General features: G+C 41.6%; 1 protein-coding gene and 1 long non-coding RNA gene across 5 annotated transcripts in view; one reads left to right on the top strand and one right to left on the bottom strand.

Annotated features, from left to right (window-relative positions):
- The window catches only part of FOCAD (focadhesin), a 198662-nt gene that overhangs the window by 8809 nt on the left and 165936 nt on the right, over positions 1 to 23917 (bottom strand). For all 4 annotated transcript variants that reach the window (XM_038401155.2, XM_038401156.2, XM_043514362.1 and 1 more), the window contains 11 exons: positions 17123 to 17200; positions 16637 to 16708; positions 16345 to 16447; positions 13995 to 14075; positions 12691 to 12819; positions 9589 to 9704; positions 7385 to 7645; positions 6600 to 6689; positions 5056 to 5233; positions 2206 to 2303; positions 424 to 675 (listed from right to left, as the gene is read on the bottom strand). In XM_038401155.2, the coding sequence (XP_038257083.1) occupies positions 424 to 675; positions 2206 to 2303; positions 5056 to 5233; positions 6600 to 6689; positions 7385 to 7645; positions 9589 to 9704; positions 12691 to 12819; positions 13995 to 14075; positions 16345 to 16447; positions 16637 to 16708; positions 17123 to 17200 (1458 nt within the window). The remainder of the gene's footprint in view (positions 1 to 423; positions 676 to 2205; positions 2304 to 5055; positions 5234 to 6599; positions 6690 to 7384; positions 7646 to 9588; positions 9705 to 12690; positions 12820 to 13994; positions 14076 to 16344; positions 16448 to 16636; positions 16709 to 17122; positions 17201 to 23917) is intronic.
- On the top strand, positions 16056 to 18604 carry LOC122460162. Its single transcript, XR_006281273.1, has 2 exons — positions 16056 to 17731; positions 17975 to 18604. It is a non-coding gene; the product is annotated as an uncharacterized LOC122460162 (long non-coding RNA).

Raw genomic sequence — 23917 nt, 5'->3', positions numbered from 1 at the left:
TTGCGAGTAAATGATGTGCACAATAAACTGTGGGGGAAGGGAGAGATCGTCCACTGGTGTAAATTACATTAGCAGAGGATCTGCCCCTAAGTGTTTGCATGCCGAACTAGCCATATGCAGGAGCAAGTACGCACATGCATGCACCTCTCCCCCCTAAGTAAACCTAATTAATGTTAAACACCCAACCCTTAAAGAACACTTATCAACTTGCATCTTAAGGCCATGTTTTAAGTAAGTCATATCTGGCTGCAATAAAGAAAAATGAGAGCTCAAGTCAGATGCAGTAGATACAGAGAAAATAACAGCAGCCTCACAAGACCTGAGCTGACTCCATTGAGAACTGAGGATGATCTATCATCCTCAGAAAGTGCTTAACATCTTGCATGATCAGGCCTTTAGAAAGTAAATTATGTGCAGCTTTACCTTTTGTGTTTGTTCTTTCCAAGGCTCTTTAGCCAGCAAAACCTGCACACTGTTTGGAAGGAGAGTAAGAGTCTCCTGCACAGAGAGCTTTTCAATTGGATGCTCGCCAAAATCATCTGCAGACAATTCTGGCAATATTTCTTTGTGTTTCCATGACGACCAGCTGGCACTGAGGCCAAGCAGTAGTGGTGTAGCATGGTCAGCCCAGGCAACCACAGAAGCTGCAAATATCCACAACAGGAAGTCTACAGCCTAAACAGGAAACAGACAAATTTGGTTCATTAGTTAAATAATAAAGAAGAAAAAAAAATGTTGTGACATCTTATTCTCCAGGATAAATCCTAGGCAAAATGAATACTCAAACTTTAAAAGAGAAAGACTAAAGGCAGTTTAATGGTCTGGCATTTGTACTTTAAAGTAGTACAACAGTATTTAAAAACCACAATCCTTAAAGCAAGGGAAGCAAATGAAAACAATTCTGAACCAGACTTCTTTAGCAATGGACTTCATTTTTTTTTTTTATCTACACTGGAAAATAATGCTTTATGGACAGGCATTTCAACAAGTCTGGCATCCTGTTTCGTGCAGCAACCAACAGCTGATGCTCAAGGACAGGGGTGGGCAAACTTTTTGGCCTGAGGGCCACATCTTGGTATGGAAATTGTATGGTGGGCCATGAATGCTCACGAAATTGGGGTTGGGGTGCAGGAGGGGGTAAGGGTTCTGGCTGGGGGTAAGGGCTCTGGGGCGGGGCCAGAAATGAGTTCAGGGTGCAGGAGTAGGCTCCAGGCTGGGGCAGTTGGTTGGGGTACAGGAGGAGGTCAGGGGTGCAGGCTCCAGGCGGTGCTTACCTGAAGCAGTGGCATAGCCCTTCTCCGTCTCCTATGCGGGGGTGCGGTCGGGTGGCTCTGCGCACTACCCTGTCCGCAGACACTGCCCCTGCAGCTCCCAATAGCCGCAGTTGCTGGCCAATGGGAGTTGTGGGGTGGTGCTTGGGGTGGGGACAGCGCAGGGAGCCCCCTGGCTGCCCTGAACATAGAAGCCAGAGGGGGGACATGCTGCTGCTTCCGGGAGCCTCAGCACACGTGTGCGGAGCAGCCTCTGACCCTGCTCCCCGGCTGGAGCAGGGCAAGCCCAAGACCCCATTCCCCAGCAGGAGCTCAAGGGCTGGTTTAAATCGGCTGGAGGGCCGGATGTGGCCTCCAGGCCGTAGTTTGCCCTCCCCTGCTCTAGGAGAATTAGTCACATGCTCACCTTCATACTGCACATGGCCAATAGTACTATACTGTATAACAAGGGAGGAGGATCCTTTCTGACCTCTGCAGCAATCAAGTGATGCCCCAAAGCATGAGATTTAAGTATCATAGCAAGCATAACTACCAATAATATTGGTAGCCCTGAAACTGTCTAACCCTTGTAAAAAATGCAGCTGCAGTACTCTGAACTACTGGGACAATGAATGCCACAGATGAATTAACATACTGTAAAGGAGCTTTTTCCTTTTAACAGTTCTAAGTGTATAGAGTTCTACATGATATAGTTTCCTTTTATACTCCGTCATTGTTCTCACAGGTTAGTTAGACTTACTTATTTAAGAGTCTTTAAATATATATGTACATTTTAAAAACCTTTTGAGGACAATCAGTGATTTTCCTTATGGAGATAAAAGGACATTATTCTAAAAGATAAAAAGTGAGGGAATACTTGTTCCTTGGAAAGGACATAAATTACACTAGAAACCATTTTTTTCTGAAAGCTACATATTATTTTCACAGCATGTACCTCTTTAAAATCCACATTTTGTATAGATATTGACTTGTAAGCAACATTTCTGATATAGCTCATCAGTTCTAACAGCCAGTCCATTCTTTTCAATACTCCTGTAAGAACAAGAATATTGTCTTATGTAAAATGATAGCAAATACTCCTTCTTTAAAAAGCAAGTACCAGGAATCACCATAGCAATTCAACAGCAGGCCATGGGAGGAATAATAACAACAATCATAACATTTAATTTTTGTATGCCCATGCCAAAAGGCATACAGGCACCTTAATAATAACAGCTGAAACTCACATTATAACATAGACAATGTGGCTGTAACAATCCCTAAAGCTAGCAAACTAAAAACAATACATTGAAAAAGATAATGAAAAAGTAATCTTTCATAGTAATTCCATCCTGCAGATATCACTGATCTGTTCTGTGGACATCCCATATAGATTCCTGATTCTGATGTTCCAACACTAACACAGAAGAGATCACCCCCCAATCAAATAAATCTAGGCTTTGTGTTGAGTCCAGTGCATATTGGGAAAGAATCTGGGGTGGTGTGTAAAATCTGAAGTGGTGTGTAAAACCTCTTCCAATGCAGATTTGATCAATAAAATTAATACAGTAGCTATATGCCTAATCAATTAGTCTTAGTGCTTTAAGGAGCCTCCCAGTACCCAAGGGCATACCACCAGTGGTGAGCTGCCAAAATCTTAACAACCGGTTCCCTATAAAAAGTTCTGATTTAAGGGATGTGCCCCAGTATGTATTTTTTGTACCAACAGGGTTGCCATACGTCTGTATTTTCCCGGGAAGAATTTTTAAAATTTAAAAATTCCTCCTGGATAGCAATTTAAGAACCAAAAAGCCTGACCTGTCTGGAAAAATATGGATGTATGTTAACCCTGCCTAAAGTTCTTTTTTAAAAAGACGGGCCTGAAGGAGAAATGAGCTCTGTTTCATATGTGTGGAGCTCCCTGGGGGTGTGCTAGGGTGACCAGATGTCCCGATTTTATAGGGACAGTCCTGATTTTGGGGTCTTTTTCTTATATAGGCTCCTACTACCCCCACCCCCGTCCTGATTTTTCACACTTGCTGTCTGGTCACCCTAGGGTGTGCACATGTGTGGGTCCCAGCTGCTCCCTGCCCCCCTCATTGAAGCAGGTGTGCAGGGTTACTGCCCTGGGAACTGCAGGGCACCAGTGGATGTGGGGCCAGCTACAGACAGGGGTGTGGGGCAGGGCTAGCTGGAGGCAGGGGGTGTGGGGCTGGCTGCGGGCAGGGCAGGGGGTGCAGGGCTGCCTGGAGACAGGATGGTGTGGGGTTGGCTGGAGGCAAGGTGTTGTGGGGCTGGCTACGGGCAGGGCAGGGGCTGACTGGAGGTAGGGCTGGCTGCAGGCAGGGCAGGGGGAGTGCAGGGCTGGCTGGAGACGGGGCTGGCTACGGGCAGGGCAGGGGTGCGGCAGGGGCTGGCGGCAGGCAGGAAAGGGGGTGCGTGTTGCAGGGCTTGGCTGGATACAGGGCAGGGGGTGCAGCAGGGGCTAGCTGCAGGCAGGGGGTGCAGGGCTGACTGGAGACAGGGCAGGGGGTGCGTGCAGCAGCGGCTGACTGTGGTTAGGGCAGGGGGTGCATGCGGCAGGGCAGGGGGTGTGGGGGTGGCTGGAGACAGGGGCTGGCTGCGGGCAGGGCAGGGGGTGCGCCGGGGCTGGCTGTGGGCAGGGCAGGGGGTGCGGCGTGGCAGGGGTTGGTTGCGGGCAGGGTGGTGGGTATTCACGGGGAGAGTAGCAGGACGCAGCCCAGGCCCAGCAGTGCAGCCAGGGACCCACCATGCAGCAGCGGGAGCCCCAGGGCCAGGGGAGAAGCAGCAGGAACAGGCTTGTGCCCAGGGCCCAGCGGCAGCCCACATGGCTCCTGCAGCGCAGCGCCCCCCGACGGCCGGAGGGGGAATTACATCACTTCCCCGCCAGAGCCCATCAAAGCCTCAGCGCCCCCTGCAGGGAAGCGGGTTAACAACTGGTTCTAAAACTGCTTCAAAATTTAACAACCGGTTCACGCGAACCGGCTCCAGCTCACCACTGCATACCACCATATAACTGTTCAGTATAACTATAAGATTCCTTCCCTACAACTGCCGCACTGAGTTTTTGTCAGAGCTACTAAGATCTATCAGTCTTTTCATCAATCAATCAGACGTGGCTAATCCAAACCACAGTCCTGCCTTCTTTATCCAAACAAAACACCAACCACTTTCCACGCGCAAATTGGGTGTGTACTCCGTTCCTTCCTAGCTTGCCTCTTAGTTGCTCCTTTTATCATCTCCTGCTACTCTTAGTTTTGTGTCTTCTTTCATGCATCTCACTTCCAACATACTAAGTAACCTCCCTTATTTCAATCAAATACAGTACCCTTCAAATCCTTCAAACACAGAATACGTCTGAAGTCCTTTCCATTTAAACTACTATCCATTTGTATTTGTGTAAGTTCGGCTTTAAATTTTGAAGAGCAGTGACCTTGTATTTTTGGTCGGTAAATCCTCACATCCATTTATAATACTTCAGAAATACACCGGACCCTTGCTAGATTGCGGGGTTCAGGATCCATGCACAGTACCACATTAACGCGGGGATCGCATTATAACAGGGGCCACGTAACCATGGATCCCAATTTAAATATTTAAATTTGGGATCCATCGCTACAACCACACAATATGCGAATCTGCACTATAGTGATGCATGCTCTAGCGAGGGTCCACTGTAATACATAACACACCTAGAAAGACTTGATTGGACCAAAACTTTTATTTAAAATAATTCGTGCAGATTCATTAAGCTTTTTTGCTTCTTCCTTCAGTGTGGCCTTACCTGTATTTTCATGGCTTACAATTCGGGCATGATAGAAACTATGAAACAACATCCATGCCAGAGTTTCTTTCTGCTGACATTTTACCGCAACACCAATCACATCATTCAAGCTCAACAAACACAGTCGGCCTTGAGAAACTAAATACACTTTGATGAAAGTGGTCTTTTCTATATTGTTCTGCAAAAGCAACAAAAACTTGATTAAAGTAAAACATTCTTCCTGGGTGAGAACAGTGTAAGATAATACATGTCTCTGTATAGAGATGGGAGGAATCCTTTAATCATTAAGCCAGCTGATTTCTTTTTTTTATTTTGGGTGGGGGAGGTTAAATGGATTGGACAGTATACAGTATATAATACATATCACATGGGGTCATATAATAGCACATGAAGGGGGGGAGGGATAGCTCAGTGGTTTGAGCATTGGCTTGCTAAACCTAGGGTTGTGAATTCAATCCTTGATGGTGCCATTTAGGGATTTGGGGCAAAAATTGGGGATTGGTCCTGCTTTGAGAAGGGGGTTCGACTAGATGACCTCCTGAGGTTCCTTCCAACCCTGATATTCCATGATACTATGAAATGCACGCAAGTCAGTACCATCAGACCCTGCTTACACTTGTAAACAATGATTAGTGCTTATGGAAGGAATCAATGTGACAACCCTGGTGTAAATCTTAGTTGCACAAAACATGGACATGTAGCAATGCAGATTTTCTCACATTACTTTTCCAATCTGACTTCATCCTGACCCCAAAGGACTAACCTCGTAGTGAGAGGATAGTTCAGTTTTAAAGGCCTGTTTAAAATTTTTGGACTGCTCTCAGAGTCTGCCAGCAAGGGTACCATGGTGGTTATGTGATATGGACACTTGCATATAAGGGGGCTTGATCTGAGATCACCAACTCATTCCACAGAGGTCACTTCATCACCAGATCTTAACTTTGGATCACTATCAATCTCAACTCTATTTAAGCGAGTGACCTGGAGTTGGAAAGCTCTATATTTCATTATCCTCCTCAGCCATACTTGTCCACTATAAAATATTTTGAATGCATTTGAAATAGTGTGTGGTAAATCTATAATAGTGTCAAGTGTGAAATCAAAAAATTGCAATACACTTTTTCAGTTTTGCAACAGTGTCCAGGATACATCAACTCAGACGCAGTGGGTTAGTCTGTTTAAAGAATCAGATGGCTAATGTATAGAAGGGGTTGGTCTTGTGGTTAAACCACTAGACTGGGATTCGGGAGACCTAGTTTCTGTTACTGACCCTGCTACAGACTTGTCTGAATTTGGGAAGTCATTTAAGGTTTGATGCAAAGCCCACTGAAGTCAACAGGAGTTTTTCCCATTACCTCGGTTTCCCATTTGTAAATTGAGGATAATGACATTACCACACAGGGTTGATGTGAGGATACATTAATCAATATTTGAGAGGTGTTAAAATATTCTAGATGATGTATAAAACTGTACAGTGAGTCTTCATCCTATACATAAACAAGTGTTGGGGAGAGTTCTAGAAGCCTAGAATGAAACACGATTACCTTGGAGAACTGGGCAATCCGGTCAACCTCTGCATCGGCCATTTCTGAGAGGCATTTTGCTACCTCAATATACATCTCCACTTCACTTCTCTGGAAAAAGAAAAAAAACGTGTGTTTGTACATGGATAACTGTATTTTAATATCACTGAAGTAATGAAGATGCTAAGGGCCTTTTTATTCATTGGGATCATTTAATAAAGTTTCTAAGTAAAATGAAGCTGGAAAATATATCACTTATTTTGCATTTATGCTGGACTTGAATGTATTTAATTTGACTGTTTAACAAAAACAAGTTGAAAACTTCTAAAGAAAAGTGCTTTTCCTTTTGTGTATTTTCTGTTTGTTGTCCTCAAGAAATTTGCCACTATGAGAAATTTTCTGTCTAAAATTGTTTTTTTCCCGTGATTATGCTCTGCTTCCATTTCAACAATTATTTTACCTCAGTACAAATTTTTTATTTTTTTAAATTGCCTCATTATTTGTGAGGCAAAGTCCACTCCAGTCCACTACAAATTAACATAATCTAAAGAATATCTGAAGAAATTTTCACCGGAATGGTACTAGATTATTTACCCAAAATGCCTGCTTCAAATTTTAAATCCAATGGCTCAGTGCAGATTTCATGAAAAAAAAAAAAAGTTTTTGCCAACAGTGGAAAACTCAGGCAAACATCTTATAGTGGCTTTTTTATCTCTCCATCCAGCCTTGCTCCCTAAACCTTCCCTTCCCTAAAAAAACAACACCTTAAAATTCTGTACTAGAATGTGAATATTTACTTCTCTTACCTGAATCTCTTCTGGCAAAAGCTCAAATATTTTCTCTGCAGCCTGGGACAGAAGGCTCCAGCAGTATTGGGCAGGGCTTGGAAGTTTCATAGCCTGGCTGAGTCCCTGTAAGATGCTCTGGCAAAGCTCAGGATTTTTTGGGTACTTCTTTGTTTCAAAATGCTGTACTAAAAACACTTCAGTAAAAGTCTGTAGTTTGTTTTCTGCCACGTGTTTCATCCATAGGGGCAAAGTAGTAAAAAGATATTTCCTGGTTTTCATCTGAAGGGCAAATACAGGGCATTACTGGACATTGGTTGTGCTCAAAGTCTTTCCTACTACCTTAATTAATAATAATATTAGTAAATACTATAAAAATAATGTTAGTAATAATTAATACCAGTACCTCACTATTCCTAAGATGTTTCCTTTTATTAAGTATAGGGAATACTACTAATATTGACAGGTTTCAGAACAGCAGTTGTGTTAGTCTGTATCCGCAAAAAGAAAAGGAGGACTTGTGGCACCTTAGAGACTAACAAATTTATTTGAGCATAAGCTTTCATGAGCATCCGATGAAGTGAGCTGTAGCTCACGAAAGCTTATGCTCAAATAAATTTGTTAGTCTCTAAGGTGCCACAAGTCCTCCTTTTCTTTTTAATAATATTGAGGTGTGTTAAATAACATTAACTAATTATTAGAGGCAAAATTGGAAAGTTTTAAATGGCTCTAGAGTACAATACCCAGAACACAGAACTTAATCTTCCAGTATGATTTATAGCAGAAAGTAGAAGAGATTTACCAGTGACTCAAATAGTTTCTCTCTTCTTCTGTGCTAAAAAATTTAGACTCCACCTTCTCTTAGTTTTAGATCAAAACCTCCATTGTCCCTCAGCTATAGACAAGGGGTAAAATTTTCAAAAGTGCCAATGTCACTGGAACTTGAGGCACTTTTGAATTTTTTTCATCCCAAATAACTATAGATGCTTCTCCCACTTCTTTATTATTATTTATTATTTGTATTACCATAGTGCCTAGGAACACTAGTTGAAGCAGTAATTTAATCCCTTGTGATCTGTTAAATTTTCCTCTGGTTCTCTCACATATTGAGGATTGTGTCCTATCAGGTAGAGTACAACTGTGGCCTTCCAGCAGAACTCTTGGCCCATAGGACATAAAATGCACAACACAGTACAATTCTTTGGCAGAGAAATGCAGAAGCAGTGTACTTCAAACCTCTTCAAGATTGCTTCTCAATTTTCAGGACAATGCTAAACTCTCCACTTCCTGGAGCTGAATGTACTGCCCTTATGGCCTGCAGACTCTGCTGTGTTGAGAAATGAGAGGCTCAAACTCAAGTCTTCTCCTTGCCAGTGACAAATCCTTACCAAATCCCAAAACTTTTAACATCTTTACCAACTCAAACGGATTACCAATTCACTAAAACCATGGAGAACTGGAGGATCATAGACTAAAATGAGCAGGATTTTCTTCTAATGATTCTGGGCCAGCTTCTCAGCTGGTGTAGATCAGCACAGCTCCATTGAAGTCATCAGAATGACATTATTCATCCTAGCTATGGTTGACGTGGAATTTTGCAGGATTTCTAAAGAACTAATTTCATGTGTTGCTGGGGGCCTTGTAGCGCCCATACTGAATTTCCACAACTTGATTCCCACTTTTCATCTGAGGATAGCACGAATTTTGATGCTAATATAGATTACCCTTTCAACTGCATAAGGATTAATTTAGAGGAACACAAAGAAAGGAAAGCAAGAGGAATAACTGACATAAATAACAGGTTTCAGAGTAGCCGCTGTGTTAGTCTGTATCCGCAAAGAGAAAAGGAGGACTTGTGGCACCTTAGAGACTAACACATTTATTTGCGCATAAGCTTTTGTGAGCTACATCTCACTTCATCGGATGCATTCAGTGGAAAATAAGTAAACAGATAGGTGATGGAAAGTCTCAAGTCTGCCTTGAGTTTGAAGTCTCTGTTATAAGTAATTTCAGAGAGCCACTAAAAGCCATTTGCTGATATAACAAAACTTTTAGAAAATTCTGCACAAATGTCACTTTGTGTATGGATGAAATGCAGGGCTGGAATAGTAAGCATGTAGGTGCGCCGGATTAAGATGTGCTTTCCTGTGTAAAGAAGCTTGTACACAGGAAAGAGGACACAGAGGATTCATAAGCCTTCTGGAGCTCAACGCTGATATACATACGCTAAGACTGTAGACTAGAGGTGGTACTACCCACATCCCCAAGAGCATTGCAGCGTTCTGAGATGACTGAGCCTGGGTCACCGCAAGTTCAATACACAGTTGCTGAATCTCTTCACCTAAAGGAGAAGAAAGTGAATGGTTTACAATGCAATTCTTTTAACTTTCAATTTGTTCTCAGCCCATAATGCAGAAAAAATAAAAACGAAGGTAAATGTTTTTATTCTAGCAGAAATATGTTGTGTTTTTTTGTGATACCACTGGTAACAGTTAGAGCAGGCCTCTCTTTCTGTTTATGTAACTTCTTTATTACCCTTGGATGTGTCCAGAATCCAAGCATGTGGCATTCACTCAGATTTGATTGAGAAGAAAAGCATTAAAATGTGAACATAGAGAATAAAAAGCATCAATGTTCTTTGTTAAATGGAGAGAATAATCAAACTATTAAAGAACCCCTTGAAAGGGAACCAAGGATCGATGTTCCTTTTTTGCTAAGCTCAGCCTGTTCTGCTCCATTTACATTCAGCATGCTGTGCACCAGTGTAAATGTCAACTTCACAGAACTACAGGTGAATCATTGTTATTGCTGTTGGAGCATGGGCACAGACAGACATTCTTCTGGCCTGGGTGTAGGGGACCTTTCTAAAGAACGTTAGTTCTAAAGAATGTTCTTATGTTAGTTATTGAATTCCTAATTAGTGGGTCCTGTTCAGGCTCCCCAAAAATCTGAAATTGTCTGTCCCTTGATAAAGATAACTAACCATAAAAATCTGAAAAGAGTTTGCTTTGCACAATGGAATGGCTTTCATAACAGTTCATTCTATTGTAGCTGCACATGAAGGACAGGGATTTCAAATTTAATACTGACATTTAAAGTTAGACTCATAGATTTAAAATCAGAAGGGAACATTGTGATCATCTAGTCTTCCCTCCTGCATATTGCAGGACACAGAACCTCACCCACCCACTCCTGAAATAGACCCCAACCTCTGGCTGAGTTACTAAAGTCCTCAAATCATGCTTTTAATACTTCAAGTTACAGAGAATTCACCATTTATGCTAATTTAAATCTGAAAGTGACTTGTGCCCCATGCTGCAGAGGAAGGTGAAACCCCCCAGGGTCTCTGCCAATCTGACCCAGGAGGAAATTCCTTCCTGACTCCAAATATGGTGATCAGTTAGACCCTGAGCTTATGGGCAAGACCCACCAGGCAGATACCTAGGAAAGAATTCTCTGTAGTAACTCAGAGCCCTCCCCATCTAGTGTCCCATCTCCAGCCATTGGGAATTTTTGCTACTAGCAGTCACTGATGGGCCACATGACATTTTAGGCAGTCCCATCATACCATCCCCTCCATAAATTTATCAAGCTTAGTCTTAATTCAACTTTCCTTTATATACATTTCCAGAATACTTGAAAGTGGAACCATTTGTTATTAATCTTATTTATCTGGGCCAACATTTTCAAAAATGGGAGCCTAAAGTTGACTGGAATCGATGCTGTTGAGTAGTTTTATTTTTGAAATAAGGTTATTCACTTCAATATCTAAATATGGATTTAGGAGACTAACATTATGCTCGTGATTTTGAGAATCTGACTTAGAAATTTAGCCTTTTTCTTTAGCATACTGTTTGGTACCCAGTCCAGATTGCTACAGAAGTATTTGTCATTTGTAAGCATTCACCAAATAGTTTGGATTAATAATTTACAGACTATAGATTGTTTGCAAACTGTTCACCCAAGCTATTTGTTATTCAGTAGTTGTGAGGTATGCCTATCCTAAATCATATAGTATTGTTTCTGCTCCACGAATGCAGCACTGAACTTTTTAAAACAGGAAAATAATCTGCTTTTGTTATCAGTTCATGGATGAATAAATCATTCATGTTAGAACATGTGAAACTTTCAGGATTCATAACCATATTCACAATTACCCATCCCTCATCCAAATATTCATGAACAACTATTATTATGACTGAACTCAGTATGTATCACAAAAATATTCATGATCATGTTTCTTGAAAATTACTTCAGGGTTTCACATTTTCAGTTTGGATGTCAGGCTAAAATACAATTGCTCTACTTTCTGCTTCTGTAGCCCAACATCAGCACTGCTCACGAACCACCCACTAATACAAAGGGGCATCTATTCATTTCTTTATGCATATATTTAACTTCCATAATTCTACTCAGGTACAATGAGAAGAGTTTGTATGTCAAAGATCAAGCAGTCTCAAATGAAGGAACGAAACGGATGCGCTGTTCCTTCGAATTAAAACGAAGGAACTAAACGGATGCACTGTTTCTTCTGGAACTTCTGTGGTTTACAGCAGCATGAAACTCCTCTTTCTTCGGTAAAAGAGGACACACAATTTTTCCCAGTGTGTTAAACAAGTTTCAACATTCAAAGCACCATTCACATATTAGAGCAATATGGACAATTTGGTTCAATATGAGAAATACTCTTGCAAATTTTTCTTATATAACTTAAGAGAATTCACTTAAAGAACACATCATCAGGCAAAAATATCAGCAAAACCTCCTATGAGTTGCCAGATCTTTCTACATCTGGCAAGGGCTTTGCTTTCCACAATGAGAGTTTCATAATTTCCAGAACTTTGGATTTAAGAGCACCTTGTAAATAAATAAAATGGCTAACAGCAAGAAATAAGAGCAGCCTCCCTATTACTGAGCCCTCCAAAGCCACACAATCTAAATCCAAGAGCAGTTTGTATGGCAACTTCCAGCTTCTCCCTTACCGTGGACACTGACAAGTTTAGATCCAGGTCCCAATGTTGCAGTAGGCTCCTATTACTAGAATGGGCCAAATCCCAAATCTGATCCGGAAACTCCTGAATTCTGGGGAATTTCAGATCTAGATCTGAACTTTGTGGCTCTGACTCTTCTCTAATTTGTTCCAGTATTGGAATTCCAATGTCCCCATGGGAATGTTTGCAAACTTAAGCTCAGAAACAAAAAAAAAATCATACTTCAGGGTATATTAAATGCTCTACACTCTTGAAAGAACTCGAGTTTTACAGTATAATCTTTTGAATGCAAGCCACATGAAAATGATCCAAAGGACTCAAAATCATTAAACTTACCAAAGTTTAGTCTCATCAAAGGAGAAAGAACTGAAGCCCAGTTGACAGGTGGATACTGGTAGCTTTCTCCAACTAAAGCTACAGGTGCCAAAGCTACTTTCACCAAGTGAGGGGGAATGGATTCAGGGCCTGCAACAGAACAACCAACTATCACTTGAATTTCATGATGAACAAATTGGGTAAAATAACCAAAACAAGGAATATAAAAGCATAAGACATGAATTTACAGTATTACATACTGGACTGAAAAACAATTTGTAATGAAAGACAAAGACATTATAAAAGCACCTAAAAATATTCTCAGGTTTCAGAGTAGCAGCCGTGTTAGTCTGTATTCGCAAAAAGAAAAGGAGTACTTGTGGCACCTTAGAGACTAACAAATTTATTAGAGCATAAGCTTTCGTGAGCTACAGCTCACTTCATCGGATGCATCCGATGAAGTGAGCTGTAGCTCACGAAAGCTTATGCTCTAATAAATTTGTTAGTCTCTAAGGTGCCACAAGTACTCCTTTTCTTTTTTTTAAAAATATTCTGTCATTTGTATTGACTGCAATTGGCTGAATATGCTGCAAACTTTTTGGAATGCAGTTGTTGGATTATACAAAGAATGGACTGCTAAAGAAGTGTTCTTCTGTCTGCTGAAGGGAAGCTAGTCTAAAATTAATTTTAGAAATAAAAATGAATAAAAATACTTTAAAATAATTGGTACTTCTACAGCAACTTCCATCCGAAACTCTCAAAACACTTTACACACATTAATAAATTAAGCCTTACGCCACTTCTCTGAGGTCAGTTATTATTGTCTTCATTTTACAGGCAGGGAAACTGATGCAGAGAGACTGCATGATTTATCCATATTCACACAGGAAATCAGCACCAGAGCAAAGCTTTCTGCCACCAGTTCCCCATGTTCCATCCAACAGACATCTACGATGCAAATTCTAGCCCTCATTTAACTTCTACCCAAGCCCAAGTCGAAGGCTTTGTCTTCATTGCAAAGAAGGTGGGGGTTGTTTTTTTAATCTTCAAGATAGCTAACTCAATATAAAGTCCGACTGGAGTAAAGGGCAGGCCTCAACTAGCTATTCTGTAGAAAAAACTACCTTATCTCCACTCTGATTTTCTACACAAATTTAACAAGGTTCCAACATGGTTTATATTAAAATATTCTTCACTGAAATTTCTATTTTTAATATAATTCATTAGTGATTTTTTATAGTTTATGACAGGTAAAAACTTAGGTCAAATCACATTTTACAGAAGCAGCACATTTTCACATCATTATGGAATTTGCTCCATCTCACCTTTCTTTCCTCCTTCAATGGCAAAGTCAATAGCTGCCCTGATAAAGCTGTTTTCAGGCAAGTAGCTGAAGTCTGGAGGAACTGTGAAGACAAAAATTATGAAATAAGCCAGCAATTTGGCAGGACAAATAATAATTTCCAACTACCCTATACATTCAAAGGTAAAATGAGGTATTTATGAACTGATCCTCAGTTAACACACTGATAGTGACTATTTCTATTAGATCAAAAGACTGATGCAGATGTTATCACTGGCTTCCCCCCAGCCCATCTTTCTTTCCACGTGAATTTAGTGTTGATGAAAGATGCTGGACTGCCAGCAATGATGAACGGATTCATTTCTTTGTCCACTAAAAAGCTACTGTGGTGTGTAAATTTCTCCCCACACCTCAGTTTATAGGGCTCTACCCTAACCTGTAGGGACCACTGCTAAGGATAATAGCACAGGTTACACTCCATACCCACTAAGTCCTTGGACTCTCTGCCAAGACTGCCACCAAGAGAATTGAGGGTTGTTTTTGTGGTGTGGACGTGTGTCCCTTCTTGATGCTACTGACTCATTTACAATTTGAGTCAGATTGAAACTAATGTCCTATACTTAGCTCCCTCTATTGAATTATATTTCATCAGTCATCTTGCCCTGCAATCATTTACCTGGTGGATTACTGGTGCAGTTATAGTTGGTCACTCCATACCATTAGGTGAAGTTCACACCTGCACTGAGGGCCAGTAAAGAGTCTATGTACCATTTAAATCCCACTTATGCTCTTTTATAGGCTTAAGTGGGACTTAAGTGATGCATAGCCCTCATGCTGACCCTCTGCACAGAGATTAATTTCATCCTTCGCGAATAGCTGTACTGGACTGCTTATGAAGACAGATTAGTTGTGCCTTTTAGCTAATCAGAGAACAGCCTGTAGGAGTACAGTTATGAAAAATTAATCTCATTTATTGTCCTTTCTTTGTATTTGCTGGTTTTTAAATGTTTAAAGGGGAAAAGATGCTGAAATAAGAAGTCAGCAAAACTGGAAATACAATTAGCTCTCAGAGCACAGTATAAATAATTTCAGTTGCAAAACACAGTTCAAGGTCCTCCTGCACAAATCTAATTTTAAAACAATTATGAATTATTCTCTAGTTTTAAATTTACAACACAGAATTTTTTTAATTAATTTTAAAATACAGATTGGACTGGAAAAGTTTAGCTCGTGAGCTCAGACTCTGATTCTGCCAGCAAAAACATGTAAATAGACCCTTGTACTCAACACCACTGACTTTAATGACAGGTTTCAGAGTAGCAGCCATGTTAATCTGTATCCGCTATTATAAGCGGGAGGAAAAAAAAACTTTTGTAGTGATAATCAAGATGGCCCATTTAGACAGTTGACAAGAAGGTGTCAGGATACTTAACATGGGAAAATAGAATCAATATGTGTAATGACCAAGTCACTCCCAGTCTCTAGTCAAACCCAAGTTAATGGTATCTAGTTTGCATATTAATTCAAGCTCAGCAGTTTCTCACTGGAGTCTGTTTTTGAAGCTTGTCTGTTGCAAAATTGCCACCCTTAGGTCTTTTACTGAGTAGCCAGAGAGGATGAAGTGTTCTCCTACCGGTTTTTAAATGTTATGATTCCTGATGTCAGATTTGTGTCCATTTATTCTTTTTGTGAAGAGAGACTGTCCGGTTTGGCCAATGTACATGGCAGAGGGGCATTGCTGGCACATGATGGCATATATCACATTGCTAGATGTGCAGGTGAATGAGCCCCTGATGGTGTGGCTAATGTGATTAGGTCCTATGATGGTGCCACTTGAATAAATATGTGGACAGAGTTGGCATCGGGCTTTGTTGCAAGGTTAGGTTCCTGGGTAAGTGTTTGTGTTGTGTGGTTGCTGGAGAGTAATTGCCATCTTGATTATCACTACAAAAGTTTTTTTCTCCTGCTGATAATAGCTCATCTTAATTAATTAGCCTCTTACAGTTTGTATGGCAACTTCCACCTTCTCTGTATGCGTGTGTATATATATCTATATCTATCTTCTTACTATATGTTCCATTCTATGCATCCAATGAAGTGGGCTGTAGCCCATGAAAGCTTATGCTCTAATAAATCTGTTAGTCTCTAAGGTGCCACAAATACTCCTGTTCTTTTTACTGATTTTAATGAGGCTCTGCACGGGTATAAGGATCTGATTGCATGTTACAACTTCCAAGTTCATGCCTTGGATTGTGAGCTTTTAGAGCCAAAGATTGTTTTTTTCCTTTTATGTGGCTGCAGTGTTCTAGCATAAGAGCCTCCTCCTAAAGTCTGTCATCTATTCTTTAACAACAACAACGGAAGCATCTTACCGGACGTTCTGTTCTGGGTTGAGGATAAACTGGATTGATGAAGGTGTCCTAAAAGCCAAGCTGCATTTGTCTGAAGACCAATCACCCCAGAAAAACTGACTATCTGTGAAGGCAATCATTGGACATGAATTTGTAGGCTAGTTTCATTATTTCTTCATTCCGTGCTGCAACAGCAAGCTGGACACAAAAACAATGGTACTTTTTTTTTTTAAATTAAATCTGGATCCTCCACACAAGGTACTGTAGTACAGTGCACATCACACATTATTGGAGACAGACATGATCCTCTCACCTGAGTCAGGGTTCTGATGATTTCATTAAGTTTATTTTGAAACTGGGAGGACTGGATAGCCTCAGATTTCAGCTGTCAGGAAAAAATAAACAAAACTATGTGAACATCTAAAGGAAAAGCAAAACAATTAAATGCATAATTGATTGTGGAGGAACAGGTTTAGCTCTCATATCCAACAAATATTGTTGAAAGCAACCTAAGGACCAAATTTTCTTTTCAAAGATATTATTCTGACAGAGGAAATAAATGTTTGTACAATTAATTCAAAACTCTGCAGCAAACTGAATGTTTTGCTATTAAGTAAACCCAGTTATTTAATTATTCAATGTATTAAACACCACCTCTGCCCCCCACCCCTGCCAAAAAAAAAATCCATTCTGGTGTTATAGGTGCTCATAGAGATGTGATTCCATTCTGTTTTCCAGCCTGAATCTTTAACTTTGTTTCTAAAGGAAACACAGGTATCATGTGCTTATGTCTTTTTACCTGTATCATGGATGCTTCAGAACCCACCAATGCGACCAGCCCATTGACAGCAGCCAGACGCTGCATTGTGGGAGACCCCTATAAGTCCAAGCAAAAACACCACATGACAAAGGGGTGGAAGGTGGCAAAAAACTGAACAGCAAAGGCATTTTCCTCCAAGAAAAGACTTTCATTTTAATTCTGAACTATACAGACATACCTCTCCCCCAACAAACTCGTATGCTGGCCTCTAAATGTGAGACCCAACTATGTTACCAAGGTTCTGAAATAAATAGCATTTCTGGGACTTGCTCCTTTTCTCAAACAACAGTATATTTCTCATTGATGTAGCATCTCCCACTACAGCACGTTCCAGTCTAACATCTTTGAAGTGCATCACCCATAAGAACATGCTGAGATGACCGAGTCTTTATACAGACTGTCAAAATTTTGTGTTGCTGTTATTAATATTTACCTTCAAATCCCATCTTGGAGGATTCATTTAGGATCTGCTTTTAAAATTACATTTCATATGTAATTTTTTGGTACAATGGGATAATCATTACTACGGAATTGTAAGCATAATAAATGAATACATATCACTCAATTTTCTATACAGTTAAATGACAGGTTTCAGAGTAGCAGCCATGTTAGCCTGTATTCGCAAAAAAGAAAAGGAGTACTTGTGGCACCTTAGAGACTAACAAATTTATTTGAGCATAAGCTTTCGTGAGCTACAGCTCACTTCATTGGACGCATTCGGTGGAAATGCGTCCAATGAAGTGAGCTGTAGCTCACAAAAACTTATGCTCAAATAAATTTGTTAGTCTCTAAGGTGCCACAAGTACTCTTTCTTTTTTAGTTAAATGACAGTGATTAATGTTGCCTTCAGTAGGCCTAGAATTGTTCAGCTCCACCTACTACACTAAATGCAATCTAAGCATCACAGTGTAGCTTCGGCATTCTGGGCATACAGATGGCAATTTACAGGCTGATAAAAGTAGAGCCATTTATTACTTAATGAAATATGCGCTTAGGGTAAACTTACAGTGAACAGCAAAACACAACAATTCCATTTGCCAGTCTAATTTTTGTTAAGTACCACTTTACTTCATAAGTAATCTCAATGTTAGTGTGACTACTCATGGACTAAGATACTACTCAATGTGAGTAAAGAATGCAGTTGAGCTCTCACAGACTATCTGGAATATTTTTGGTAGAGAGTTGTCTTACATTACCTTGTTTCTTATAAAAAAAACCCCAACAGTTAATAACCTTTCTGTAACTGTTGTTCTTCAAGATGTCCATACCACGTTAGGTATGAGCACGCTGGATGCACAGTCACTGGAGATTTTTCCCTCAGTGGTATCTGTCGGGCTGGCTTTAGCGCCCTCTGGTGCACAACTATAAGGAGCCAAGCCAGCTCCACACCCTCTGAGTTACTTTTTGCCGGCTAACTCCGACAAAGGGCAGGAGGGTGGTTCGTGGAATGGACATGACCAACATATCTCAAAGAACAACAGTTACAGAAAAGTTTGTTAAATTTGTTAGTCTCTAAGGTGCCACAAGTACTCCTTTTCTTTTTTGCGAATACAGACTAACAGCTGCTACTCTGAAACCTGAGAAAAGCTAGTAACCATTTTTTCTTCTTCGAATGCTTGCTCATGTCCATTCCACATTAGGTGCCTCCCAAGCAATAGTTTAGGAGTGAGGCTGAGAGTTCATGGACATGCAGACTGCAACACTGCTCTACCAAACCCAGCATCATCTCTAGCCTGCTGGGTGATGGCGTATGTTAGAATATAGATATGCAGACCTGTCGGTAAAGGCCTATACTCTAAGAATTTAGGTGTATTCTGATCATTTAGCTAGTTCTAGAGGTATAAAAGAAAGAATCAAAATCACTGTCTGCCAGTGTAAGGGCCTTCTCTGACTGTGACAGTCTGAGGCCCTGTTCTTAGGCTAAGGCCTTTGGCTAAGCAGCAGAGGCAGCCATAAGCTGGGAAGCGACTGGTCACATCCTCACATTCCAAAGCAGTCACATTGAAATAAGGTGCTATTGGGCTGTTAGGAATACAATCCTGTCCTGATAGTGCCTATCGCCTCCAGAGAAAGTGAGAGAGGCTAAAAGTCGAGTAGAGTTGGACCTTGCAAAGGGAATTAAAACCAATAGTAAAAGGTTCTATAGCCATATAAATAAGAAGAAAACTAAGAAGGAAGAAGTGGGGCCGCTTAACACTGAGGATGGAGCGGAGGTTAAAGATAATCTAGGCATGGCCCAATATCTAAACAAATACTTTGCCTCAGTCTTTAATAAGGCTAAAGAGGATCTTGGGGATAATGGTAGCATGACAAATGGGAAGGAGGATATAGAGGTAGATATTACCATATCAGAGGTAGAAGCGAAACTGAAACAGCTTAATGGGACTAAATTGGGGGGGCCCAGATAATCTTCATCCAAGAATATTAAAGGAATTGGCACCTGAAATTGCAAGCCCATTAGCAAGAATTTTTAATGAATCTGTAAACAGGAATAGTACCGAATGATTGGAGAATTGCTAATATAGTTCCTATTTTTAAGAAAGGAAAAAAAAGTGATCCGGGTAACTACAGGCCAGTTAGTTTGACATCTGTAGTATGCAAGGTCCTGGAAAAAATTTTGAAGGAGAAATTAGTTAAGGACATTGAAGTCAATGGTAAATGGGACAAAATACAACATGGTTTTACAAAAGGTAGATCGTGCCAAACCAATCTAATCTCCTTTTTTGAAAAAGTAACAGATTTTTTAGATAAAGGAAATGCAGTGGATCTAATTTACCTAGATTTCAGTAAGGCATTTGATACCGTGCCACATGGGGAATTATTAGTTAAATTGGAGAAGATGGGGATCAATATGAACATCAAAAGGTGGATAAGGAATTGGTTAAAGGGGAGACTGCAATGGGTCCTACTGAAAGGCGAACTGTCAGGTTGGAGGGAGGTTACCAGTGGAGTTCCTCAGGGATCGGTTTTGGGACCAATCTTATTTCATCTTTTTGTTACTGACCTTGACACAAAAAGTGGGAGTGTGCTAATAAAGTTTGCAGATGATACAAAGCTGGGAGGTATTGCCAATTCGGAGAAGGATCGGGATATTATACAGGAGGATCTGGATGACCTTGTAAACTGGACTAATAGTAATAGGATGAAATTTAATAGTGAAAAGTGTAAGGTTATGCATTTAGGGATTAATAACAAGAATTTTAGTTATAAGTTGGGAACGCATCAATTAGAAGTAACGGAAGAGGAGAAGGACCTTGGAGTATTGGTTGATCATAGGATGACTATGAGCTGCCAATGTGATATGGCTGTGAAAAAAGCTAATGCGGTTTTGGGATGCATCAGGAGAGGCATTTCCAGTAGGGATAAGAAGGTTTTAGTACCGTTATACAAGGCACTGGTGAGACCTCACCTAGAATACTGTGTGCAGTTCTGGTCTCCCATGTTTAAAAAGGATGAATTCAAACTGGAGCAGGTACAGAGAAGGGCTACTAGGATGATCCGAGGAATGGAAAACTTGTCTTATGAAAGGAGACTTAAGGAGCTTGGCTTGTTTAGCCTAACTAAAAGAAGGTTGAGGGGAGATATGATTGCTCTCTATAAATATATCAGAGGGATAAATATAGGAGAGGGAGAGGAATTATTTAAGCTCAGCACCAATGTGGACACAAGAACAAATGGGTAGAAACTGGCCACCAGGAAGTTTAGACATGAAATCAGACGAAGGTTTTTAACCATCAGAGGAGTGAAGTTTTGGAATAACCTTCCAAGGGAAGCAGTGGGGGCAAAAGATCTATCTGGTTTTAAGATTCTACTCGATAAGTTTATGGAGGAGATGGTATGATGGGATAATGGGATTTTGATAAGTAATTGATCTTTAAATATTCAGGGTAAATAGGCCAAATCCCCTGAGATGGGATATTAGATGGATGGGATCTGATTTACTATAGAAAACTCTTTCCTGGGTATCTGGCTGGTGAATCTTGCCCATGTGCTCAGGGTTTGGCTGATTGCCATGTTTGGGGTTGGGAGGGAGTTTTCCTCCAGGGCAGATTGGAGAGGCCCTGGAGGTTTTTTTGCCTTCCTCTGTAGCATGGGGCATGGTTGACTGGAGGGAGGCTTCTCTGCTCCTTGAAGTTTTGAACCATGATTTGAGGACTTCAATAGCTCAGACATGGGTGAGGTTTTTCATAGGAGTGGTGGGTGACATTCTGTGGCCTGCGCTGTGCAGGAGGTCGGACTAGATGATCAGAGTGGTCCCTTCTGACCTTAGTATCTATGAATCTATGAAGTGGGTAGAAAATGTAAAAGGAAACTTAGTTTGATAACATCCTGTCTGGCAAGAATTCACTTATCAATAGCTGGGATGTGAAATCCTCATTTCTGTGTTGTTCTATCATTGTAGTCCCCAATTCCCTATTGTTTGTCTGTATAATCTGTCTGGTTCTGTGATTGTTTCTGTCTGCTGTACAATGAATTTTGCTAGGTGTAAACTAAGGTGGAGGGATATAATTGGTTAAATAATCATGTTACAATATGTTAGGATTGGTTAGTTAAATTTCAGTAAAATGATAGGTTAAGGTATAGCTAAGCAGAACTCAAGTTTTACTATATAGTCTGCAGTCAATCAGGAAGTAAGCGGTGGGGGGAGAATGGGAACAGGGAATGGGGTAGGGAAACTGGAATCATGTTTTGCTAATGGGGGGAATGGGAACAGGGACACAGGTAAGGATCTGTGGTGTAAGAGCTGGGAAGGGGGACACTAAGAAAGGAAACTGGAAACATCCTTGCTGGAAGTTCACCCCAATAAACATTGAATTGTTTGCATCTTTGGACTTTGGGTATTGTTGCTCTCTGTTCATGCGAGAAGGACCAGGGAAGTAAGCGGGTGAAGGAATAAGCCCCCTAACAGCGTAATAGGATGAAAAAGTATGCACTGACGACCAGGTCACGTCCTTCCACGAGAGGTATGACAAGAGGCACGATGTCAGCGGCTCAAAAGGAGGGCCTGAGAGTCTTGACAGGACCAGGTTTAGGTCCCACGGGGGAATGGGTTCGCGAATTTGCGAGTAGACTCTCTCTAAGCCCTTGAAGAAGGAAATGAATATTTTGTGAGAAAAAAACGACCTATCCTCTACTGGAAGGTGGAAGGCTGAGATGGCTGCTAGGTGTACCTTAAATAGATGAAATGGCTAGACCCTGCTGTTTCAGAAGCAGCAGCATTGACTGGAGAGGTGATCTAGCAAGTCAGAGGCCTCATTGGGAGGACCACATGGGGAAAATGCTTCCTTTGGCAGGGTAAGTCGCTCTAGTAGTAGCCACGTGCTCCCTTCTGCTCCCCAGCAATGACACCACCGACCCTTGTACTGCTGGCAAAAGCAGTACCGATAGCTAAGGCTAAGATTTTGTCATGATTATTTTTAGTAAAAGTCACAAACAGGTCACAGGCAATAAACAAAAATTCACAGAAGCCGTGACCTGTCTGTGACTTTTACTGCCACCTTAGTGGCTGGGAGCTGCAGGGTGACTATATTTCCCAGAGAGAAAATGGGACACCCGAGCCGCTTACCCAAGGCATCCCCTCCCGCAACGCGAGGCTGTCACCTACTGCTTGAACCCTGAGGAGGGCCCCCCAGGAGTCTGTCACTTGTCGCTGGAACTTTACAGAGGCCCCCTTATCGCTTCTCGCTGCTGTCGCCTGTCACTGGAATCCTGCCAGGGCTCCACTGGCTGTCAGCTCCAGAGTCCTGCAGCCCTGGGGCTGAAGCAGAGAATGTCATGGAGGTCTCTGGAAGTCACGGATTCCAATTCCGTGACTTCCATGACCTCCGTGACACAAACACAGCCTTACCGATAGTGCCAGCAGGTCCCTGGCTGCAATGAACTCCTCCAGAATAGACAGTACCGCGATCCCACTGGTGCCGTATTGCCCCTCTGATGCCGAGGGATTGTCTGGGACTGGACTCAATGGAGCCTGCATATGAGGCCAACTCAATGGTGCCACCCTCAGAGCGGGGGCAGAGGAGTGGCCTCACTCAGGCCGCTCTCCACTGTGCTCCCCGCTTCAGAGGCCCCTCTTGGCCAGCTGAATCTTGTGTTTTTTCTTTGGCACAGGTAAAGCAGAATGGTGCCAAGAGACTCCCACAGTGGGAGGAGCACTCTGCACCAACGCTGAGGTACTGGGTGCTGAGTGGGACCTTCTCGGCTCCAGTGAGGGACCAAGTGCTGCCTCCATCAGAAGGGACTTCAACCTGGCCTCCTTGTTCTTCTTTGTATGGGACCTGAAGTCCCGACAGAGGTCCCTGATGAGTCTCTCCCAGGCACTTCAGACATGCGGGTCACTCACATGGGTAGGCTGCAGGAGGCACAGGGCTTTGAACCTGGGGACTGAGGCATGCCCCAGCACCAGATGAAACTCCACTAAGAGGGTGAGAAGCGCCAACTAACTACATACAACTAATCTACAACAGTCTAAATTGAGAAAATAAAGAACTAGAATAGAGAAACAAGGGAAAAGGACTAAACTAAGAGCACTGAATAAGAATTTGTCAAAGCAGGAGGAGCTGTTCCAGTGACTGTCATGGGCAGTAGGAAGGATCTGAAAGGATGCAGACACAGCAGGCTCCTTATACTGGTGCATAAGCACACAACAGCATAGGGCACTAGAGCTGGCCCGATGGATACCACTGAGGGAAAAGTCTCCAGTGACTGTGCACACAGCGCACACACACCTACCATGGAATGGACATGAGCAAGCATGCAAAGAAGAAAATATTG

This window comes from Dermochelys coriacea, chromosome 5 (assembly GCF_009764565.3).
Source record: "Dermochelys coriacea isolate rDerCor1 chromosome 5, rDerCor1.pri.v4, whole genome shotgun sequence".
Lineage (NCBI taxonomy): Eukaryota > Metazoa > Chordata > Testudines > Dermochelyidae > Dermochelys > Dermochelys coriacea.
The sequence above is the reverse complement of the archived record's forward strand: the minus strand, read 5'-3'. Positions and strand labels throughout refer to the sequence as shown.